Here is a 22122-nt window from a genome sequence, read left to right on the forward strand (position 1 = left end):
TCTTGAAAACAAAAAAATCTACGTGCCTTGCTTCCCTGAAGGGAAAACAAAAAGCACTGACTACTCACATCCAATCGCGAGGTAACGGAAGAAGAGCCACCCGCTGATCAGCGGCTCCTTAGGGTTGCGGGGTGGCTTGTTCATGATATCGAGATCAGGAGGATTGAAGCCCAGAGCAGTAGCAGGGAGACCGTCCGTCACCAGGTTTACCCACAGCAGCTGGACAGGAATCAGAGCTTCAGGAAAACCCAGGGCAGCAGTCAAGAAGATACTACAAGAAAACCCATCGGTTAGGTCAGCTTACAAGCCGCTTTCTACAAAACACAAGCTTCTACAGATAATGTTATTATAGCTCAAATGACTAAGCTCAATTTAGCTGGATTTCCATCAGCAACTCCAATAATGTACTGGGCATTTAACTTCCATAGCTCCAAGAACTGAAAACAGGGCCTGCAGCACGAGCCACACAAAGGATAGCCTTAAAGCTTACAAAAAAACCAGGACAAGACAAACACTGTATTATATTTGGTTCTAGGAGAAGGTATGCTTTGATATAAGCAACTGCTGGGAGACCAATACCTGCATTCTGTTACCAGAAATGCATTCCGTGGCACTGGGGCAACATTCCTCCCCAGCATATGAAACATTCCTCTGTAACTTGAGGTTGAAGTTACAGAGACATTTAAGAGACATTTAAGTTATACATGTGGCTACATTATATGAAATAACAAATCTTCTTAGAAAGAAGTTTTCCAATTTTTAAAATTAAGTTTCACAAAGACACATTTCTAACACAGAAATAACAGCAAAGCATTTGGTCACCTATTGAGCTAGAATATTATATGCAATTCAGTGCTTATCTTTCTTGGCATGCTAAAATTCTCCAGTAAATACTGCTGAGCCTGGAAGTATACAAGCTCCATTCCATGGTCACAGTGAGCCACCACTTGGAGAGCCTGTTTCTCCAGTTTTAGTGAGAAATACTGGAATAAGTGAGGAAAGACAACTCCATCATCACTATTCCAGTCCAAAGAAAACATGTTAAACTTACCAAACAACTTCTCCAACATTGGAAGAGATCAAGTAACGGATGAACTGCTTCATGTTGTTGTAAATTGCACGTCCTTCTTCCACAGCAGCTACAATGGTTGAAAAATTATCATCTGCTAAAACCATTTCTGAAGCAGTTTTAGCCACCGCCGTACCAGAGCCCATAGCAATTCCAATTTCTGCTTTCTTCAATGCAGGGGCATCATTGACACCATCACCAGTCTAGAACAAGAGTTAAGTTCAAAGAAAGTATTTACTTGCAGGCAGGACAGGAATTTTACATTGGGTCTTGTATTTTGGATCTTTAAAAATCACTAAAGGGCAGAACTATTCCGGGATGGAATTCAGGAAAAAACAGAATCCCAGAACAAGACACTCGTCTGCCATGGTGAAATTCGGGTTAAGAAACAGCATCGAATCATGCAGCAGTCCAATTACTCACCATAGCTGTAATCTCGTCAAAAGACTGAAGGAACTCCACAATTTTGGATTTGTGAGAAGGCTCCACCCGGGCAAAGCAGCGGGCGTGGTGGCAAGCATCTCTTTGGGCAGCCAGCGAGAGCTCGTCAAACTCACGGCCAGTGAAAGCTTTGGTAGAAACATCTTCATCTTCCACAAAGATACCAATGCGTCGGCAAATGGCCACCGCTGTGCCTTTATTATCGCCAGTAATCATGATCACTCTAATACCAGCTTGTTTACACAGCTTTATAGAAGAAGCCACTTCAATTCTTGGGGGATCCAGCATTCCCACGCAGCCCACAAAGGTCAGGTTGGTCTGAAACAACACCACTGAGTTTCAGCGCAAAACCCTGCTGACTTCTCATCTAACATTTCTAAAATAACCATTTTACTCGCATGCTAAACATACATCTCAGCACAGTGACCTTAGTGTTTACTCCCGGTCCACAATATCCTGTGATTTCACACTGACCAATCAGGCACTGCAGCCTATGTCATCCTGACATTTAGTAAAAGCCAGTGTATTACTGCAATATAATCACTAGTCATTTTCCCTCTGGAACATCACTTCAGAGGGGTTCTGGTTCACCCTAAGTTTTCACTTCAGCACTGACAGTGAATGCAACAGTGGGAGAAGAACTGAAAGGTCACATCTACAGGCAGATTAATAAGAGAAGGTAACGTAGCAGCTGGTGCTTTTGGAATCACAATGCTACAGGAGGGGCATAAAAGACAACATAGTTAATTCCTAAAGTACAACCACACACAGCAATGGGAACCTGTATTTCCAAATCTTGCTTCAAATATGCTCATTTAATCATCTCAATCTAATCTGATCGAATCGTCAATCGTGCCAGTTCAACTTGCAAGCAGTCAAGTCTTTCTTTTTTGTTATCAGTGCCAAGAGCACAGTGCCCAAGACAAAACTCATGCAACTGCTGACACTGCCCTCCCACCCACGCACCCCAAGTCCCAGATACAGGTTCCACTGGAAAATTAGAGTAGCTGGGGTGACAATGGACAGAGCTTTTGCAGCTGACAGTATGGAGGAGGGGAAGTAAATCTGATCCTCTGATCCTCAGAGCACAAAATGGCACTTAGGTTCCCTCACAAAATCCCCAAGGGGTCTTTGCAGTTGAGCAATGTCAAGCTAAGAAACATTACAGCTGAAACCACAATGTGGTTTTTGGAAGACTTTTCAGACTCAGCCTCTGTAAGCAGTTTATAGTCCTGTGACCTTAAGGACTGTATGTATACATGCAAAACAGCAAAACTTGCAGGTGGCAGCTTAGCTGGTTTCTTACACTTGTAGCTTGGCAGCAGCACATATAACCAGCCACCACGAACAAAGCTTTTTCATTCAAATTCCCCAAAAATTGGGGGAATAAACCAGTGGGGGGCAATTATCATAAACTATGCAATATTTCTGAATATCATCCTTTGAATTTCTCTGGAGCCACATACAGTCTTTTCTTAAACTGTCAATTTCCTCCAAAGACATGGCTAACCATTGTCTGACATCCAAAGCATCAGGTAAGACAAAGATCTCAGCCATAACTTCCTCAAGAAACAGTCAGACAAGCAGGAACCATTCTCCACTTTAGGAGAGAGAGGAGACTTTAAACAATCCTTTACTAAACCTTACCTCATAGTTAATGAAGTTTGAGGAGTCCTCAAGATTCATTTCTTCTTTCCTGGGTGGATTGTCATGGGTTGCCAGAGCCAAGCAGCGCAACGTGTCTCTACCCGTTCCCCACTCTCTAATAACAGACATTATTTTCTGCTTAATTCCCGAGGATAACGGAATTTTAGCATTTCCAGCTCGGACATGCGTACATCTATCAATCACACCTTCAGGAGCACCCTTGTGGAGGCAAAAAAAGAAAGAAGAAAACCTCAGTTTAATAAATCCTTTCCAACATAACATCTGCTCGTATTACTGAAGTCCTTCATTTTCAAGCTGAAGATATTTGGGCCATAACGTTTAGGGTTTAGGGTTATGTCACCTCTGCAGCCATTCCACAGCTGCCCTTCTCCAGCACGGAACCCACCTTAACAAACATCTTGCTCATGGACGTGCGGCTTGGTTTGTTCGGTGTACAATAGACAGACATTGATTTTCTGTCTCTTGAGAATTCCAGAGTGAATTCTTTCTTCATAAGTTGTTTTATCACCTTGTGAAAAGAGCAGCACAGCGATACATTTAGATAACACATATTACGGAACTCACTCCCCAGTGAATTCCAGGTATGGGTACTGACCGAGTTGCAAGCATTTGCACGTTCAATTCGAGAAAGTCCTTTCAAGTCTGTGTCAAATACATTCATCTTTTCAACCAGACAGGTAAGTGCCGTTTCTGTGGCTTCACCAACTTTTTCGTACACTCCCTTCGCCTTTGGATAACACAAAGCAAACAAAAACACGGGAGTTTATTTTAAGCCTCAACCAGAATCTACCAGAGACAAAGGTCAAGTTTCACAATAAAAAACCAAGCCTTACTATAGCTCATGAGACAAGCAGAACTATGTTTAAAAAGCCATTCTGAAGAGTCTAATTCGTAGAACGTTTCCAGATTTTCCTCTTAATACCACCTGAGAAGGATGTCAGTATTTCATTAAGTATTTAAGTCACTAGCAACCTTAAGGAGGTGAGGCAAAGCAACAAAGTGGCAGTGCACTGAACATAACAAGGGACCTCCAAGTTCCAGCTGACACTTACTGCCTGGCTGAAGCTTCTTCTGTTTAACAAACAAGCTGTTCCCCGAATTAATGCTTAAGAGGGCCTAAATACCCTTCCTTGAATAGAAGGGGATTTACCACTGAAAGGCATTACACAGACAGATAAGAACAAACATCTATCCTCATTCTCACTCTCCTCTCTGTTCCAGGATATGTACTTACTTCATTGTAATCCAAAGAGGAATCATTACAGAGCGCACAGATCGTTGCCAGTTCCACAAGGCCGTCGTACTGACTGCATTTAATAAGTTTGTCATCTTTATGCCTTTCCAAAGGAAGAAAAGTGGGAAACCACGTTTGTTATTTAGCATTAGCATTTCACCCTTCTCCCCTCTTTAAGCCCTTGCCCGTATTGCCATTTAGTACCACACTTAGTAATTAAGGACTTGGAACTACAGAGTTCACCAGGGAATCCAAATACCCTTCAAGAGAATATGCTATCAGTAGGAATAGCTGAGAAAATCAGATTTGATAAAAGCAAAACCTGAATTTTAGATCAGACATAATGGAACATGATTACCAATGGAATTGCCACCTGAATTACAAAACCTTATTTCCTCTGGTGGCTGTCATACAGCAACAGGAGGCAGCAATAAAAAGCTCAGTGATAGAGGAATATGAAATCAGTATAAGAGCACATGACTTGGAGGGGAGTTCCAAGGAGAAGGATATAGCTGGATACACTGGGAGCTTAGCTTCCTTAGTATTACTGCAGATTCTGCATATTTACTGCTATGCACAAACTGGGCAGGCATGAGAGCAGATTTGCCCCTTTGTCATTTCTAAAAATTCATCCGTGCTCAATGTGAATCTTCTAAGCCAATGAAAAGCTAAGTCATTTCACAATACAAATCCCACTAGAAAGTAAGTTCTCCTGAATATCCCAAAGTAATACACCACTTAATGATCACAAGTAAAAAAAGCAACTACTTCGCATTCACATTTAGAAATGCATGGACAGTAAACGAATTCATTTCATGGAACAACAGCATACTTGTACAGTAAGCATAAAAGAACCATAAAGGAAGTGCTCAATGCTGTTATTTTTTCCACTACCAAAACCAGCAAGATGTAGTTCTGATGCAACACCTCCCATTAAAGCCCTCAAGGAGAAAAAAATGTGTCTGAGTAGAAAAAAGGGGATGAGTACCCCATAAGAACGCTGAACACTGCCTATCACATCCGATGATGTAAGCTTTTGTTCAGCCTCTCGTAGTACCGCAAACCAATTCCAGTGTTGCATAATGCAGCCCACAAACAAAATGAGACTTTGAAAACAAGTTTGCCTTTCAAGTCCCATTCTGCATATAATCCTACAGCCACAAGGAAAACTTAGTAGCTCCAAGCTCTTAACCGATTTCACTTGGTCTGAGAACTTGGCTATTCACTATTTCATGCCAAAAAATAACTCGTGGTGGTCAGCTTTCCTTCCACACAGTGTTCTTTAAGTACACGAACACAATGCTGTTAACGTGCTTGTTCATACCCAAAGCTCCAGCAAGTAAGAACAGAACGATAACACACGCTGAGGACTGTCTTCTTGTAATCTACATCTGCCACCTCAGTGAATTTTTATCATTTCATTTACCTAGAGTTTCTGAGAGACCAGTTAAAGCGCAATAGCTAGATGCCTTACAAGATGCAGAATGTCATCTTGTCTATCTACTGAAATGACAGCATAAGCTTTTGACAGCAATTAGCTTTGAAACAAAAAAAGATCTGGGGAATTAAGATTTCCAGCTGCCGAGAACATTACGATCTTAACTGCTACGAAAATTAAAGAGAGAGAATTGCTACTGAGATTGGTGAGGACTGCACGAACTCAGGGGCCTTGTATGTGAAATTCCACAAGGCTGAAGTGCTTAAAAATAATTGAATCCAATTCTAGTTCACATGCAGTAGAATTCTGTTAAACTGAAGTGACAGAATTAAAAGCACAATAAAGACTGGCCAAATAAAAGGGGCAGTAACAACCCAGTAGAGAGAGGCTTGCCTTCTAGAAGCAGAAGTTGTCTCAATCTACCCTTCACTCAGATTACTAAAGGAAAACTGCAATACTGGCGTATATAAAAGCTTCATGAGGGTTCACTTACCCAGAATTTAGCTGCCTTTCACTGCTAATTGTTTCCCCAACCCTCCAGCAGGCATTCTCGCTGGTTGAGCTTTCACGTACTAACAAATGTTCTATGCCTCATTTTCCAAATCTAAAGCAATAGCCAATGAATAAATACACAAATATTTAACTTCAGCAACACTTACACTTCTCCCATGGGAGCGTATGTCGAACCAGTTACAGTAAATTCATTCAGAGTACAGCTATCTCCTTCTACTTTGTCCAGGATAAACATCTGAAATTAGAGTTAGAAGCGTTACTGCCTTTGAACAGTCATTAATACACAAGATTTAAAAAGGCCTTAAGCAAGCAGGTACAAGAAACAAGTCCACATTCAATATGCAAACTAGACAAAACCAGACTTTGATCCCATACGCATGTGAACAGCTCCCTGATCTGGTAATGCACAGCAATCAGTGCTTCTGCCTAACGGACTGCATTTGAGAAGTGAATGGTGGTGTAAGGAGACCAAAGAGTTGAAGAACAGATACACACTTAATGTCACCTGATAATTAAGAGTATTCACATACCCAGTTCATCATCCTGACCATGCCTCCTAGGCTTCAGACTTGTGAATTAATTCTTGTGTACATGTTTGAAAGAGTTCCAATCAAAAGCAGCACAGGACAGCTTGGAAAGGGACAATTCTTGCCAAAGCAGAAATACAAAGCATCTACAAATAGTAGAAGCTTTCAGAGGTAGAAGTCAAGGGCAAGAATACAGCGAATTTCCCTTAATACCACTGAAAGCATTTCCTATCCTGGTTCTTGCTAAGTCCTCTAATACCCAGTACACTGGTAGATGAGAAACAGACAGCTTGAGTGCCCAGGCAGCATAGGATGATTTTCACATGAATACACTAATTTAAAGGATGCATTTGTACTCTGGGCTGCAGGCAGACTTAAGTCTGGGAAAGCCAAGATAAAATCATGCTCATACTCTACCAGCACCAGCTGGAGTGGCAGGAGAGAAAAAAGTGCACTGCTCAATAGCACATCTTAATACAATTTCTTACAAGTTTTTTTTTGGTATGATCCATTTTGCCAAACCAAACTTGAGCAAGGTCTCACTTTCCCCTCATTGCATTGCCTTATGTTTTAGGGAAGCATTTTGGCAAAACACAGCTTAACATTTAGGTGATGCACACGTGGTCTTCATCAATGTCTGGAGTCCCCACACTCCTTCAAGTCATTTTAAAAACCAAAAAGCTCAACAAGTCAATGATTTAAGAGGCCACAAGGCAGAGTAACTGCATTTCTGCCTGAGAGGACAGGTCAGGACATGAAAACAAGGCCCCAAATTTTCTCCTTCCACTTCCAATTGAAATATGTAGGATGACACTATTTAACTTCATGAAAAATAGAACGACAAAATGAGTTACTACTGTAAAAATACTTCACAGCCTAGGAAAGCTAGCTGCTTCGAGTGAAACCACAAATGCACATACTGTTTACAGGTTATTAGGATTTTGCCATGTTTTGCAGAACTTGGCAGTTAAGGTCAACTTGAGACAGCTACAGAATAATGAGGATCCAGGAAGTGGAACGGCACAAGGCCTGGAATATTCAGCCCTTCAAATGCAAGGAGCAGTGCATTGTGAGCTTTTAAGAAAACACATCTGAAGGCTCTTAACTAATGAGTTTACCATGAAGCCTTCTGCTTTTGGCATCTTCGTTTCTGGCAGCGTTCATTTGGTGATAAAAAAAAAAAAACCTCTGCAAAGACTAGGGCAGTTATGCAACTCTACTGCAAGTAACCTCCTCTGGAATACTGATGAGCAGCTGCTTTGTGCTTCCTAGGTATAAATACTACAATACTTAAGCAAGTAGAAAAAGTCAACCGCCAGTTAAAAAGAAGAAGCCAACAATCACATGAGAAGAAATTGTTTAAGACTTGCCAAAAATACCAGCCTGCAATCTCAACATTTACTCATTCGGAATTCTAACCCCATGGAATAACCCTGACCAAACATTGGATATCAAGAGTTGCTATGCTGCTGAGCATCCATGATTATTAAAAGAACAGAGTGTTTTCTCCATGAAATTCCTACAAAGAGTAGGAAGTATATGGGATGCAGAGAAAACGGGCAACACAACATGCATGATATTAAATGACTAGCTATAAAAATCCTGAACAAATCAGCAGAAGAAAGAATACTTGGGAGAAAGGGAGGTGTGCACCTCAGTGTTACACTAACATTAACTTATGCCATATATTGAATACGACCACAGCAATGCAGATGGTGTCATCTGCATCTTCAAGTTGCCAGATCAATCAGACAACATAGCACATTGAGAACACTACAGCAAAGCACATCAGAGCAATAGAGGCTAGTACAGATAACCAAATGAAGGTGGAAACATTCAGTAGTGAAAATGCCTCAGACTACCCAAGTTACTGCTAGCAAACCCTTTAGCTTTTTCTCACTGCTAAGCCTCTCCCACCATTCTCATCCTCATACACAGAGGTGAATGTTTTTGTGCTTATAATGTACCCCACCCTGCCTTTCTGAAACAGGACAAATCATAGCAAATCATCACCAGCAGAATGAATTGCTCACAGACAGCCAATGGAAAGCTGCTGTCCCTTACACCAAGAGTGGGGGCAGCTATTTTTGGCCATGACTAAGGGAAGAGATAACAGCCTTAAACACTCTACAATGGAAAACTGAATTCAATGTAGTAAGTTATCTTAGGAAAATAAAGCCAGATTTTGATGATATGAGAACCAAAAACCTCATGATGAGAAGAATTCAAGTAAGGCTGACTATTCAGAGTGGCAGAGGGGGAAAAAAAGAGCAAGTCAATTCAACGTACCCTGCAGACTGACATCTGATTGGTGGTCAGAGTACCAGTCTTGTCAGAACAAATAACCGAGGTGCAACCCAAGGTTTCCACGGAGGGAAGACTTCTAACAATAGCATTCTTCTTGGCCATTCTGCGGGTTCCAAGAGCCAAGCAGGTGGTAATAACAGCCGGCAGACCCTCAGGGATAGCAGCAACAGCAAGAGCAACAGCAATCTTAAAATAATAGATAGCACCTCGAATCCAGGAGCCACCATGAACCGGGTCATTGAAGTGACCGATGTTTATTATCCAAACAGCGATGCAGATAAGTGAGATGACTTTAGACAGCTGCTCTCCAAACTCATCCAGCTTTTGTTGGAGGGGGGTTCTCTCCTGTTCAGTAGCCACCATCTCATCACGAATTTTGCCAATTTCGGTGTTAACTCCTGTTGCAATAACCACTCCCATAGCTTTACCAGCAGCAATGTTAGTACCCTAGCATAAATAAAAAAGAAAAACTTGCAGTCAAATGACAAACAGCTATGTTTACAAGGGCAGACTAGAGAGGCCGTGTTTCAGTTCAGTTACGGAAAAGGGGAAATAGGAAGAATGACACTCCCCCAGTATACACGAAGAGTATTCCAGTGTAGGATTTCTACTTAAAAATTAGGGTCAATAGGAACAAACATTGATCTATTATAAGTAAACAAATCCATCTGCTGGGTGAGTACTGCAGTCTTAAGAGCTTTTCTTTGTTTCAATCTGGCAAAACACAATCCTAACAACATTATTTACTGTAATACATGTGTTCTGTGGGACTCCGTGTGTGAACGTTTACGATGAGTAAGAGCAGTCAGGCTTTCTGCAAGGAGTTCACCAACAATAAGAATTGTTATTTCAGTATCTGAAAGGCATTCAACCACTTCCTTGAAACAAATTTCCATCAACAGTTTCTTTCCTTAATAGCAAGCTAATCCTCAACTTTAGCTACACAACAGCACAGCTCAGGTGGGCATTTTTATCAGTCTTAAGAACAATTACTCTAGAAAAGTAGTTCAGGAGTCCCTTAAAGCGTATGCTCTTCAATATTCTTTCTAGTGAAGGTCAAAAGTTAAGTTTCCTCATATGAACTGGCCTCAACAAGCATGCTCCCTAAGGACAGCTTTTATTAGAAGCCACTTCTACTCTTGAATTCATTCAGTTTCACTCACATAGAGACACGCATACAGATGTGCAGAGAGAACAGAGCAAAGACGACCCATGGCCTTTAGATGCACACCTTCAGTTCTCTTTGCTTTTGTTTATCAGCTTCTGTATTACTTTTTATGTTTTAAACTTTCAAAGACAACTTACAGAAAAGAGCATGTTCTTCTTGTCTTGGTTTACAGCACGAGGATCGGGTACAGGATCGGTGTGCTTAATAACAGACACAGATTCACCTACAATAAAGGTAACAGTCTTAAGAGATTACTCAAGTATCATTTCAGTCCTGCAAGGAATCAAAAGCCATTATCTTCAGACCTAAAAAATTTTAAGATGTCCAGCTGCTTTTTTCGAATGATGTGAATTGCTTAACTGAAACAGGAAATACATTGAATAACTGTATTTTAATGAAAATGAGATTGGACTTAAGTAAACATTTTGTATGTTTAGGATCAACAAAGCACATATCATGTCTTTTAAGGGACATAAGCAGCAGATGATTCACTCATCACTTTAAGGTAGCAAGATCTACTGCAAGAAGGATGCACCTCCCATCCTTACTTCAACAGGTTTCTACTTCAGTGCTGTTTTGTGTGCCTCTCATGCAGTTACAAGCTTTTCTGTTCTCTGTGTATTGGAAGAGTTATGTTCTCAATTAATTAATTACAACAGTAGTTATGCATTCAATGCCAGACCTTAGATTTATTTTTTTAAACACCCAGATGCAGGCATCTGTCAGTCACCTCCTTTAGATGGAAGCCTTCAGAAACCTCTTCCATTAAAACCTTAAATTTATCAGTTCTCACACACATGGCATATAGGAAAAAAAAGGTTTCTTTTCAATTAGAACAGATGTCAATTAGTGCATCAGATTTCAGAAGGGCAGCAACTCAGTGACTGATGCTAAGAGCATACACTACTTTTTGTAAGAAAATGCAGGCACTCCATACTTATGCTAAATGTAAGTAAACTTGATCACTCTTATGCTATTCAAAATTCGTAGTAAGAAATTGTGCAGCTTGTGTCAAGATAGATCAAGAATATTTTTTTGATGAATAATTTACTGCTTTAAAATTCACGACTAGTTGACATTTACTATTTATGTTACCAAAACTGGCACACAGATCTTCATGTTCCAGCTGAGAGAAAGCTGTACTAGCACGCCTGGTTGACTCCTAGCTTCTTTCCTATATTCAGAAATACTGTAACTTTGTTTTGTTTTTCAGTTGATCTGAAAAGTGCTCTAAATATAGCTCCTGCATTTCAGCCTGCATCAGAAAACACATGAACATGTGTGGACAGAATTTCAACAAATAAGGCTTTAGAAACAGTAGTTTAAAAACTGCCTGTACTTTATATATTACCTTCTCTTGTGCAAGAAAATAGGTGTTACAGAAGACATTTAATAAGACTGACAAGGCATTCAAACGTAGAACACATACCAGAATAGAAATTATTTCAAGTTTCTATTGTCTCTTGACTAGAAACAATGACTAAAAGAAGCATTATGGGTCTCAAGAAGAACATTCATCTCAGTAAGGTGACCACAGATGACAAAGTCAACACATTCGACCATTAAGATTTAACTTACAACATCAGAAATCTGCTGCACTTAAATATAGTATTGGTATAGCTACAGGCTTGTCTGTAAAATGAAACAGTAAAAAAGGTACTTCTACTGTATACATAATAATCCAAAAGTCACAGAACTCATACCTGTGAGAATGGACTGGTCTACCCTTAGAGTAGTAGATTTGATAGAAGTGATTCTTATATCAGCAGGAACCTTGTCTCCAACTGCAAAGAAATGAGTTAAATGAAGTTTCAATTATTTGGGACATTTCTGACCAAATGTACTATTAGCTCCATCAACCAGGAAAGTGATTTTCCAGTAGCTATTTTCCAATGGTTACAATTACTAACAGCTTCTTATTGCTTTTGTGGTTTGCAATACTCTAGTTTTATGAGTATCCAATATACTCTGGCAAATTAAATTTGTCTTCAAAATCTCTACCTCTCCTTACTCTCAACAAAACATTCCATAAATCACTACTGGTTTTCTCATCACGTGACAATAACATGATAGCAAAGGGAGAACATTCTTGGAAGACATCAATTTCAGAATACTTTTAAACAGCCAAAATTAATAGCTAAGGTGAATCAAGTCTCCTCCTCAGAAAGGCTGTCCTAGCAAGTTGTTTTCTTTACACTCTTAAGTCAGTCTTCTGTTCTCCACAGATGAAAACACGACCCGTATTCACGTATTTGCAGATTGCTTCTGCACATCAGTTTTTTCTGTATTATACTTCGAATACTCTCAGATAGTTCTGACTTGGAAGCTAAATTCAGATCATGCACCAGCTCTAAGTAGCACAACTGTATTAAATGCACTCCAGACCAAATCCCTGCAAAATCTGGCAGAACCCTATGCTGTGTTTATCTCCTTATACCTTTTGCAGAGCACAGTCTACAGTTCGTAGAAAGGCACAAAAAAGCACCTCCTCCAGCACGGGTTTGAGATACCACGGCACAGGTGGTGCAGGAGCTAACAGCACACTCCCATGCAGGCAGAGTTTTGCTCCTGCATCTTTATCATCCCTGAATTAATTCTGCCACCTTCCTACCTTCTCTCACCTCCTGGTTTTAAGAGAAGTGAAAGAACTAAAGCTGCACTATTTTGTTCTAATGGATGCACACAATCGAACTTACTCCCAACATAACTGACCAGTGCAATTATTCAAGTGTTAAATTCTTTTTTTTAAATTATAAAACAATGCACAATGACAGGGGAGAAGTCTTCAATAACTAGTTAATAAGAGACTATTTTTTCAGTAAATGGACTCTATGTCCCTGCAGTAAAATTAAACCAAGCTGCAATTCCTGCAGGAACTGCTTATGCAACCGACAGCAATAATGCACACTAACAAATAATGCCATGAGAAAGTCAGCAGCGATGTTACAGCCTCAGAGCATGCACTGTGACAGGGAAACTGAGGAACAAAATGCTGAAGAGGATTAAGCGCCACTTTGAACATTAAGTAAACTCGCAGCACGTGACTCTTCCTGAGGTCAAAAAAGCCCCCAAATCAGTAAAAGCAGCAAAGATGGAATAGCTTTGCTTGAGGAGTGAGACATGTCCTTTTGTAAGCATGTGTATACGAAGGGATCCCATAAATAGACACAAATTGTCTTTTTGTATCATTATAGCATGTGAAAACTAATTTAAGCCACCATGCCCTTGAGCAGCAAGAGAAAATAGCTTTAGACAAACAGCGACCTCGGCCAAAAATGGCCAAAGCATTCAATAGACTCTCCTGATGTCATGAGGAGGTTTATATGCAGACATGTCATGGCAGCTGCCTTTCAGCTATCACTGAACAGCAGGCTAAGACCTCGGTGCAATGAGGTGCAACACCCGTCAGCCCGGGTACTCGTTTTTGCACTTCTACCAATATTCAAGCCTCAAGATTTCAATGAAAGCTGCTCCTGACCATTATCTGCCATCTTCACCATCATCACTGTAATGTTGAATACGTTACGACGCTGCTGCTTGCAAGTTTATCTCAACAGTTTCAGAGAAGACGCATCATCCATCTCCATTTGGAAGGCAGAAGTAAAACATCCAAGGCATTTCCAATAGGTAGGAAAGCTTCACATCAGGATCAATTATAGAACTATTTTTGAGAAGCTCTCTGCAAAATACTAACTACCACACTAGGTCATGTATCGCCTTGAACGTACTTACATGCTCATAAAAGAAACTTACTATAGATGGAAAATTATCCTGCAGTAGATAGGAACCCACAGGAAATTTTTTGTGAGCCGTCTGTTGCAGACTGCACCTACAAGAAGGCAGCTTTTTTCCCCATATACTTTAACACAGAAATCCATCTCCTGTTGTCTTCATGCTGTTTATTTTGTTGTCCAACTACGTTTTAGAGCACAGAATCAGCAGAAGCATTACCCAAAGTTGTAATTTGAAAGACAACAAGAAATCGGAAGAATTGTATTTGCATTGTTTAATGAAGAGCTACCACAGTCTAAATATAACATAGCCACAATCTCACAGCACTAAGCCTAAAAGCTCAAGCCAGTCGCAAAAGGATTTTGATCAACTGTTTAAAAAACGAATCCAAAACAGTCCCTTCATTTCTACAGCAGCTCCAGAGAATCAAAGCAAGCTGCTTCCAAAATCATCCGGATGCATATTGTTGAAGCACAGTTTGGCCAAATACTTAGCAACTGAGAACACAGCCCCTGCAGCTATAAAAAGGACTGCTGCTTGGAAGAGTCGGAGCAGGGCTTGTTTCAAATCACTGGTTTTATTCACAGAATCCTTTTTGTTCCTGCACAGAATACCGCTTCAGCATTAACGCTGAGCTTCCAAGAAATGTAAGAGGAAAAGCCAGTTATAAAAACATTTTACTTAACCGTGTGCAAGTCTATGTTGAAACATACAACTTACAGTTTCTACTCCTCGACAGAAACCGGAGTCACGTTTGGTTGTGATATGAGCTCAGGGTTATGTCAGTGATTTTAAACAATCCACACAACTTCCCTCAAAACACAATTTAACACCTGAAATCACTGAGTTCTGCTAGGTGCTTGCAAGGAGATGGAACGTTATCTCACCAAGATCCCAAGTGATCACACCTAACACTTCAGCCTTTCCTCTGGAGTTCAAAGCTCCCCACCTCTTATCTCACTCCTCCCAGTGCTGTGGCAGCATTCCGGGTCAATTTCCACTCCGCACATGCAATCATTTACACGTACATTCAACTTGAAGCCCAGTGTAACTCTACCTGGCAATTGTGCACGCTTCACAGAAAACAGGTGCCCATGCGCAGGAACGACTGCAGTTCCCTAAAAGAGGCTTCTTCATGAACAAAGGCCTCAAAAGACAATTCAGCACCCAGGCTGCCCAATTTGACCTGTGAAGCTGGAGGGAAAAAACTGGAGCTGTTTGCATTTCAGTCCCCGCTACATTATCAGAACTGCAGCTGGAGCATCAAGCATCTTCCAGGTCTCAAAGGCTGCCCTAGATGTTCTGAGCTGCGGGCGACTGTAGGCTCAGAAAGCAGAATCAACTGCACTCCAAAATAAATATATAACCCCAAAGGCAGATCCTAAAGTCTTCAAAACAGAATTGCCACTTGAAATGTGTACTTCGAACTCTACTATCAGCTCTGCTAACTGCCCCGACCCCTCCAGCAACCGAACACTCGCCTGGAAGAGCTTTACTGATTAGATATGTTATATACAAAAAAAAGTCTTGCTACCTCTAAGTTAAGGCAAATTTTATAATACTTTCTTGAAAGTGGCTAAAAACATCCTGAAACATTAACTTCCATGAAACACCAGACGCAGAGAATAAAGAAGTACAGAAGTATCACTCCCCTCTACTTCTAAAATGTGTTCTTACATACGTTCCCTGTATTTCTGTTTTACTCCTACTTTGATAGCATTCCTGTCTCAGCCTTATGAAATTATGAAGTACTTAACACTTCCTATGCAGGGCATAATAAAAACACTATAAAAATTCAGAAGCTCTTCAAAACAGGAAGATTAAGTCCATCTGCTCTTTCCCACAAGGTCAAATGTTAAGTCACCAGAATGAGGAATGCCTATGAAATGCACTAAGAGCAATAAGCTCAAGAACAGTAAGATGGATTTCTTCACAAGATGAAGACTAAAACAGCAGCAGTCTCTTCAGCCTTAACCATACTAGCAAAACAGAGTTTGCTTTAATTGCCAGGACAGCAGAAGAATACATTTTCTAAATATATTTATTCTTGGCATTGATGACGCAAGTTACAAGTTAGCTGGTGCTCACAAAGTAGTCTTCTCTCCCACATAGCATTCTGTGCTCTGGACAGACAAATGATCCTCAGAGCTTACTACACAGCACATGCAGAAGTGTAATTATCCAGACCTAAGAACTGTCAAAGGTAGACATTAAAACAATAGTAATTAATGCATTAGAAAGTTATCTGTATTGCACTGTCATCAACAATAACCAAAAAGACCAGGGAAAAAAAAGAGACAAAAGAATCAGCTTTCTGGATACAATATATATTGAGGTCCAAAGAGATGCTTTTATTTAGAAAAAATAAGTACTGTACTAAGCACTACGTAAGATAAATTATTCCTACCTTAATTCTTACTGGCTTGGAATAACATACTTCTACGTGTCATTCTCTCTCTGAAGAGGGCACCAGAACATTAACAAGCTGTGCCAGTGGCCACATACCCCGCCTCTAAGGCTGCACTCATTTCTAATCTGTGTCTTGCTTCAGCTTTTAATCAGTGCATTTATTTCTAACACCAATACCACCTTCTGGATTTGAAACTCTTGTGATCAGCCCATGAAAGTATCTAGTAGGGAAAAGAAGAAACTAAGCCTTAACTTCTGCTAGATCAGGGAGAGGAGTAGGTGACATCTTCCCGCTGAAGCAGAAGTCCCATTTCCTGATCAGACTCCATCTGGGTAATACACAAACCAATGGTATATGTTCTGGAAGTGCAGCACAGCACCAACACACAAGTTTCCCTTTGCCTTAAAGAAATGCTTTCTTTGCCAAAGTGATGATGGTACTAGCAGACCATTATCTTGATGTTCAAGCATTTTTTGATACTACTTATGTTTATAGTAAACCCCTCTGCAATATCAGTTCCGTTCAGAGTACAGAACACCAGATACACTATTAATACCAACAATTACAACAGAATTCAATTCACTATTTTTTATCTAACAGTTTAGCAACTCCAGAGGAAAAAAGCTGTGAGAATCAGCAAAAAGAGAATGGAGGTAAGTTTAAATTCCCCAATGTGTGCTGCAGGTGACACGGGTTTAGGCTGGGTCCTGACTTGAACCTCGTGCACAGCCACCACCGTGGCTAGGATGTCAGCAGAAAACAGAATGAAGCCTGGACTGCACTTGGTTATCTCAAAACTGCCTCCATGTGCTAGGAGAGGCTGACAGCCAAAGCGTCCACAGATCTATACATGTAATAGCGGTGGTTAGTAAATATTATATACTTCTGGTTCAAAAGCAGTGCTTTATGGAAGAAGCAAAACACGTGCTTCATTTTTACAACCAGACCTGACAACTTACTCTAGGTGCCTAAAGAAAACAAACCGGCAGCTGCTTTAAGCAGTGTGCTTTTAGGATAGCCACCAGCAGGTCAACACTGGGGATTTAAGCCTCACTCCATCACATCATTTTGTGATTTTTGCTCCCTAAACTAAATACTTACAAAAAAACAGGAAGAAAGATGTAAGAAAAATCCGCAACACCAATGTTTGCTGTTGACAATGAGACCTGTAGCTGCTTCATAATCACCTTTGAGTTTGACACAACTTGGTTCAAGTACGTTCCCTCCCAGCTTACTTGACACCAGGATTTCTCTTCCCTTAATTACCAGGTACCCATGCTTTAGAAAGAGTCTTGAAGTGTTCTACAGCTACAATTAAAAGCCTTGGAAAGTAGACTCGCATACTCTATGCCAGGCATAAACTTAAAACTGAGTATTTAAGCATATCCATCCATTAAATAAGCATGAAATTCTGGGAACTCTGGGTTTATTCTTAAGCTATTGAGTACTTACAGACTGAAGAGGAGATCACAGGAACCAGTGCTCAGAATCTCAGGGAAAGAGGCTGCTGTGACTGCAGCTTGGTCAATAACAGATTACAACTAGTGAACATTTTTGTGTTAAAATATAGAAGTTTAGATCCATTATCTAAAATATGTTACATTTTCCTGTCTAAAATGTTTTAAGTGAACAGAGTTCATTTCCATTCCCAAATCCACTTCTAAAATTAAGTAGCTTGCAAACTGTTTATCCCAACCTGTCAGACTGGGCTTCAGACAGAACTTCTAAGAACTAAGGCCGTGCTGTTTTGTTTCTCTTTAAAATATTACTTTAACCATGGCAAACAAATTCAATTAAAACATCAAAGCACTTCTTTAATCTATTAAGACCGTCACTAGTTACCAATTTAGAGCGCATCCTTCAATAAACGTAAGGCTCCAGAGCAGAGTGGTTAATCCATTTAAGACAGGCAAACTGAAAAGCCGTTTGAGGACAGCATCTGGATTTTTTTTTTCAGTTCATCAATTCTAAGAAACAAACAACGTAGCTTAGTAACCCTTACACGCTACAGCTCTCAGAACTATGCCCCCCAGAGCTCTGCAAGCCAATTTAAGGCAAACCCCCGAGCTCCAACTCCATCCCAAACACTTCCTGCTGGTTGTACAGGATCCCTTCACTAACTCTGCTTAGGTGGACATGGAAGGAAGTTCTCCTAACGTACACAGCTGAGACATTCGTGTCTGCACAGTCTCCAAGCGTTCAGACACACACAGCAGGCTGCTGGTACACCTGCAAAGTTTCAGCGTGCTATTTACACTGAACATTGGCCACTAGGCATAGTAACCAGTTTAATTGCTCATCAAGTGCTCCACAGTGTCAGTGTGCACGCTGATTCCCAAGAGAAGTATACTCCACTACCACTCAAATGATAGATGGCCTAATCCGTTTCAAGGTACTTTGCATTCACTGCAAGGTGACAATGCAGATCTGCAGTTAAACCAGCAAGTATTTCCTCAGTTGGCACAGCAATGAAAGCATCTTCTCATCGCTTTACTTCTGAAGGCCACAAGGCAGACTGAGCAGTCTAGGTAATGAATGCAGCCAAGCTCCACAAACAGCCTAAGGAGCCCAAATGAAAAGTAATGATATAAGCCATTACCATATTGTCTTTTTGTCATGTTAGGCTGCACACGTCACCTTTAAAGGTTTCAGAACTACCAGAAAGATCAAATGATTTTTTAAACAGTTCAATGCTATTTACTATCAGAGAACTCTTGTAGTGTAAAGAGGCAAAAATAAATGTGTATCTTTTGCATGAATTGCAATATCAATCTACTAATTCCTACAAAAAAGTTCTCTGCACCAGAACCCAATGTAACCACTTCAAATTAACAAAGATGTTACAGCATTAACTAACAGCTACTCTGTAGAAAGGTCTTTCAAAATTAGATATCAGCACAGGAGAGAAACCTATCACCTGGTTATTTACGCCACTCAGTTGAGAGAGATTTGCCTGGACACACAAATGTCATTGGCACATTGCCTAGAATTCCATACCCAGATATGTATCCTCATATGAAGTGCTCCGTCGCTTCCCTACATGGTCATCTTTTTGTAAACGCCGTGTCAAAGGCCATCGCAATAGTCCTGTGCTTGAGACACAGGCATGCACACACTCTCTCTCACCTCCAGGTCTTGACACCAACACTGGTACACAGTGTATTCCTCTTCTCCACTAGCCTAGGAGCTTTTCTGAGTTCGATACAATTAACATTTCACCATTCTCTAACTACAAGTTAAAATTAATTGTTTCAATATCAGCATTCATATTACACCAAAGCATTTATTTTCTGTCCTGAACATCTAAATGACATACCTCGTATACATGTGTAGTCCCCTTCCCTAGAAGATGCAACTGATTACATTTGCCAATGCAAGCAAAGTATTATGAGTGCTTAAGAGTAGTCAGGAACTATTTGACCCACCAGTTTAAGTGAATATTTCAACCAGCACGAGCCAGTCAGTTGACAGGTTAGACCACTTATGCTAAAGGACAATCACAGACATTGGTTAATTCATGCTTTTTTAATGAGCACACCAGTTTGTCCGCTATTTTTTTTTTTTGTTTTTACATCAGTTCCACGTGCAAGCTATCAGACACTTCTTCACAGGCATCTTAATAATGCTTAGCATTACTTGCACCGTCAGTAATTGAGGTGAAACTCCAGAGTAAGCGACAAGGTATCGTAACTCGCTCTTTATTTCAGTTATCAGCACTTTGTAGTTGCACTTGTTCGTCACCAACAGACACCAAGAGGAAACTAGCTTCAGCCTTTATGAGATTCACACTCACTCAGTTACTCTAGACAGGGCTACCGTAGCAGTATCACCCTCAAAACTGAACCTCAGGACAGGGCTCAGCAAACGTTAACGTTTCAAGGAATGAAAGCTGGGCAGACAGCCAACACCAACTTCATTTTGAGTGCATACTCTCTCTGCCTACTAATTAAAACAGCTGGATAGCCAAGGGTATGTATTTACCTCTGCATTAGAGAGCTACCACCTCTAAAAGCAGAGGGACACCAGCAGAAACAAAGTTTGATGTACAGCCTGCTCTGCTCCCAAAGGAACAACCACAAAGTTAATAGCGGATAATGACCTACAAGATGTGAGCATGCAATTACCCCTGACATTTAACAAGAACCACCTACTTTTATCTGGGGAGAAATCAGAAACATTAAAGTCACTGACCAGTCCTGTTGAAAGAAAGAGACTGCTGTGCCATTATCACCAAAATGAAAGAATTTTATATTCTATTTCCTATTTCTGTATTTACACTTCTTCAAACAAAGATAGGACAAGTCTAAATTATTAAGAAGTTTGATGTAAGAGCACAATCTTTCAATGGAAGGCTTTGTTTCTCTTTTTAAAAAAGGTAACACGTGGTGCTTCCAATGCTATGCTTTCTTTAATCATTTGTTTGTGGTCTCCTGTACAGCAATAAGCAAAAGAAGCACCAAGGCATTATGAAAGTTGACAAAACCACCACGTCCCACGCACGGCACATGTTCGCTGAGAGGACAGAGGAAGGCATTTCTACTAAGCTGAAAGGTATTGCTGCTGCAGGTGTGACGGCTGGAAAAAACTTTAAAAAGGAATCAGCACTGTACCTGAAGTATGGAGTACAACAATTACACAAAAAAATCTCTGCCATTTCAGAACTTAACAGGAACTCATTTAAGAGCAAGGAAAAAAATGTTTGGTGATAGAAAGCAGACAAGATGGTCTGAATCTAGACTGCAGAAAATAGCTTTAGACCAGTGACAAGTGTTAAAACTTGTACTCCAATTAAGATGCTTTGCTCTTAGACCTACTAATTAAACTAAGCAGCAATTTGAAAAACAATCCCCTCAGTGCAAATGCACATTTAAGGTAATTACAGATGAACAGAAGCAAGATTGTTCTTAAGTGAAGCATATACTTAGGCTTCTGTGCAAAGTTCCCCCAGGGCCTCAAATCATTAAGACAAGGCCCTCACAACAGCTCTACAAGGTACACAACATGTACCACATCACTGAGCCTTACCTGCCACTTCCACGATATCACCTGGGACAATGTCCCTTGCTTTGATTCTCTGAACACTCTTCCGATCCTGTCGATACACTTTACCCATTTCTGGTTCATATTCTTTAAGAGCTTCAATAGCATTTTCAGCATTTCTTTCCTAAAAGACAGCAAAAACATGCAATTTAAGAAGCCTCCACGGTAAGGAAAGATAAGCATGTTAGACCTGGTTTTCCAAATGCAGTATCATATGAGTACTACTTACTTAGCTCAGCTACACTTATTCATACAGAACATTACATGACACATCCCCTTACTACATTGCTGACTGGAAATCATTACAATGTAATTCAAATATTAGTGGGTATTCAGAAGCCACTTGATGTTTACTCAATCCAGCAGCATTTCCCATCAAGAATATCCATTGTGTCTTGTCACAGGGAGGCCACAAACAGTACTACGTAACATAAAAACACACGTGGCACTAGAAAAAAAACTGAACTTAATAGGACTGCAACTCAGAGATACAGTTTAGTTTTCTGCTGTACCTTACCAGTTGGAGCAGCTTACAGTCAGACTGGAGTAGGCTAGCAATACTGAGTTCCACTTAC

At 40.4% G+C, this 22122-nt stretch overlaps 1 protein-coding gene across 1 annotated transcript in view; it reads right to left on the reverse strand.

The window, feature by feature from the left end:
- Positions 1–22122, reverse strand: part of ATP2A2 (ATPase sarcoplasmic/endoplasmic reticulum Ca2+ transporting 2) — a 41579-nt gene that overhangs the window by 8025 nt on the left and 11432 nt on the right. Inside the window, exons 5-16 of the mRNA XM_021412596.1 lie at positions 21533–21671; positions 12069–12149; positions 10503–10588; positions 9180–9644; positions 6510–6598; positions 4413–4515; positions 3774–3905; positions 3564–3686; positions 3158–3376; positions 1493–1828; positions 1052–1272; positions 69–271 (exon numbers count right to left, since the gene is read on the reverse strand). Coding sequence (XP_021268271.1) covers positions 69–271; positions 1052–1272; positions 1493–1828; positions 3158–3376; positions 3564–3686; positions 3774–3905; positions 4413–4515; positions 6510–6598; positions 9180–9644; positions 10503–10588; positions 12069–12149; positions 21533–21671 — 2197 coding nt within the window. The remainder of the gene's footprint in view (positions 1–68; positions 272–1051; positions 1273–1492; positions 1829–3157; positions 3377–3563; positions 3687–3773; positions 3906–4412; positions 4516–6509; positions 6599–9179; positions 9645–10502; positions 10589–12068; positions 12150–21532; positions 21672–22122) is intronic.

This window comes from Numida meleagris, chromosome 14 (genome assembly GCF_002078875.1).
Source record: "Numida meleagris isolate 19003 breed g44 Domestic line chromosome 14, NumMel1.0, whole genome shotgun sequence".
NCBI lineage: Eukaryota > Metazoa > Chordata > Aves > Galliformes > Numididae > Numida > Numida meleagris.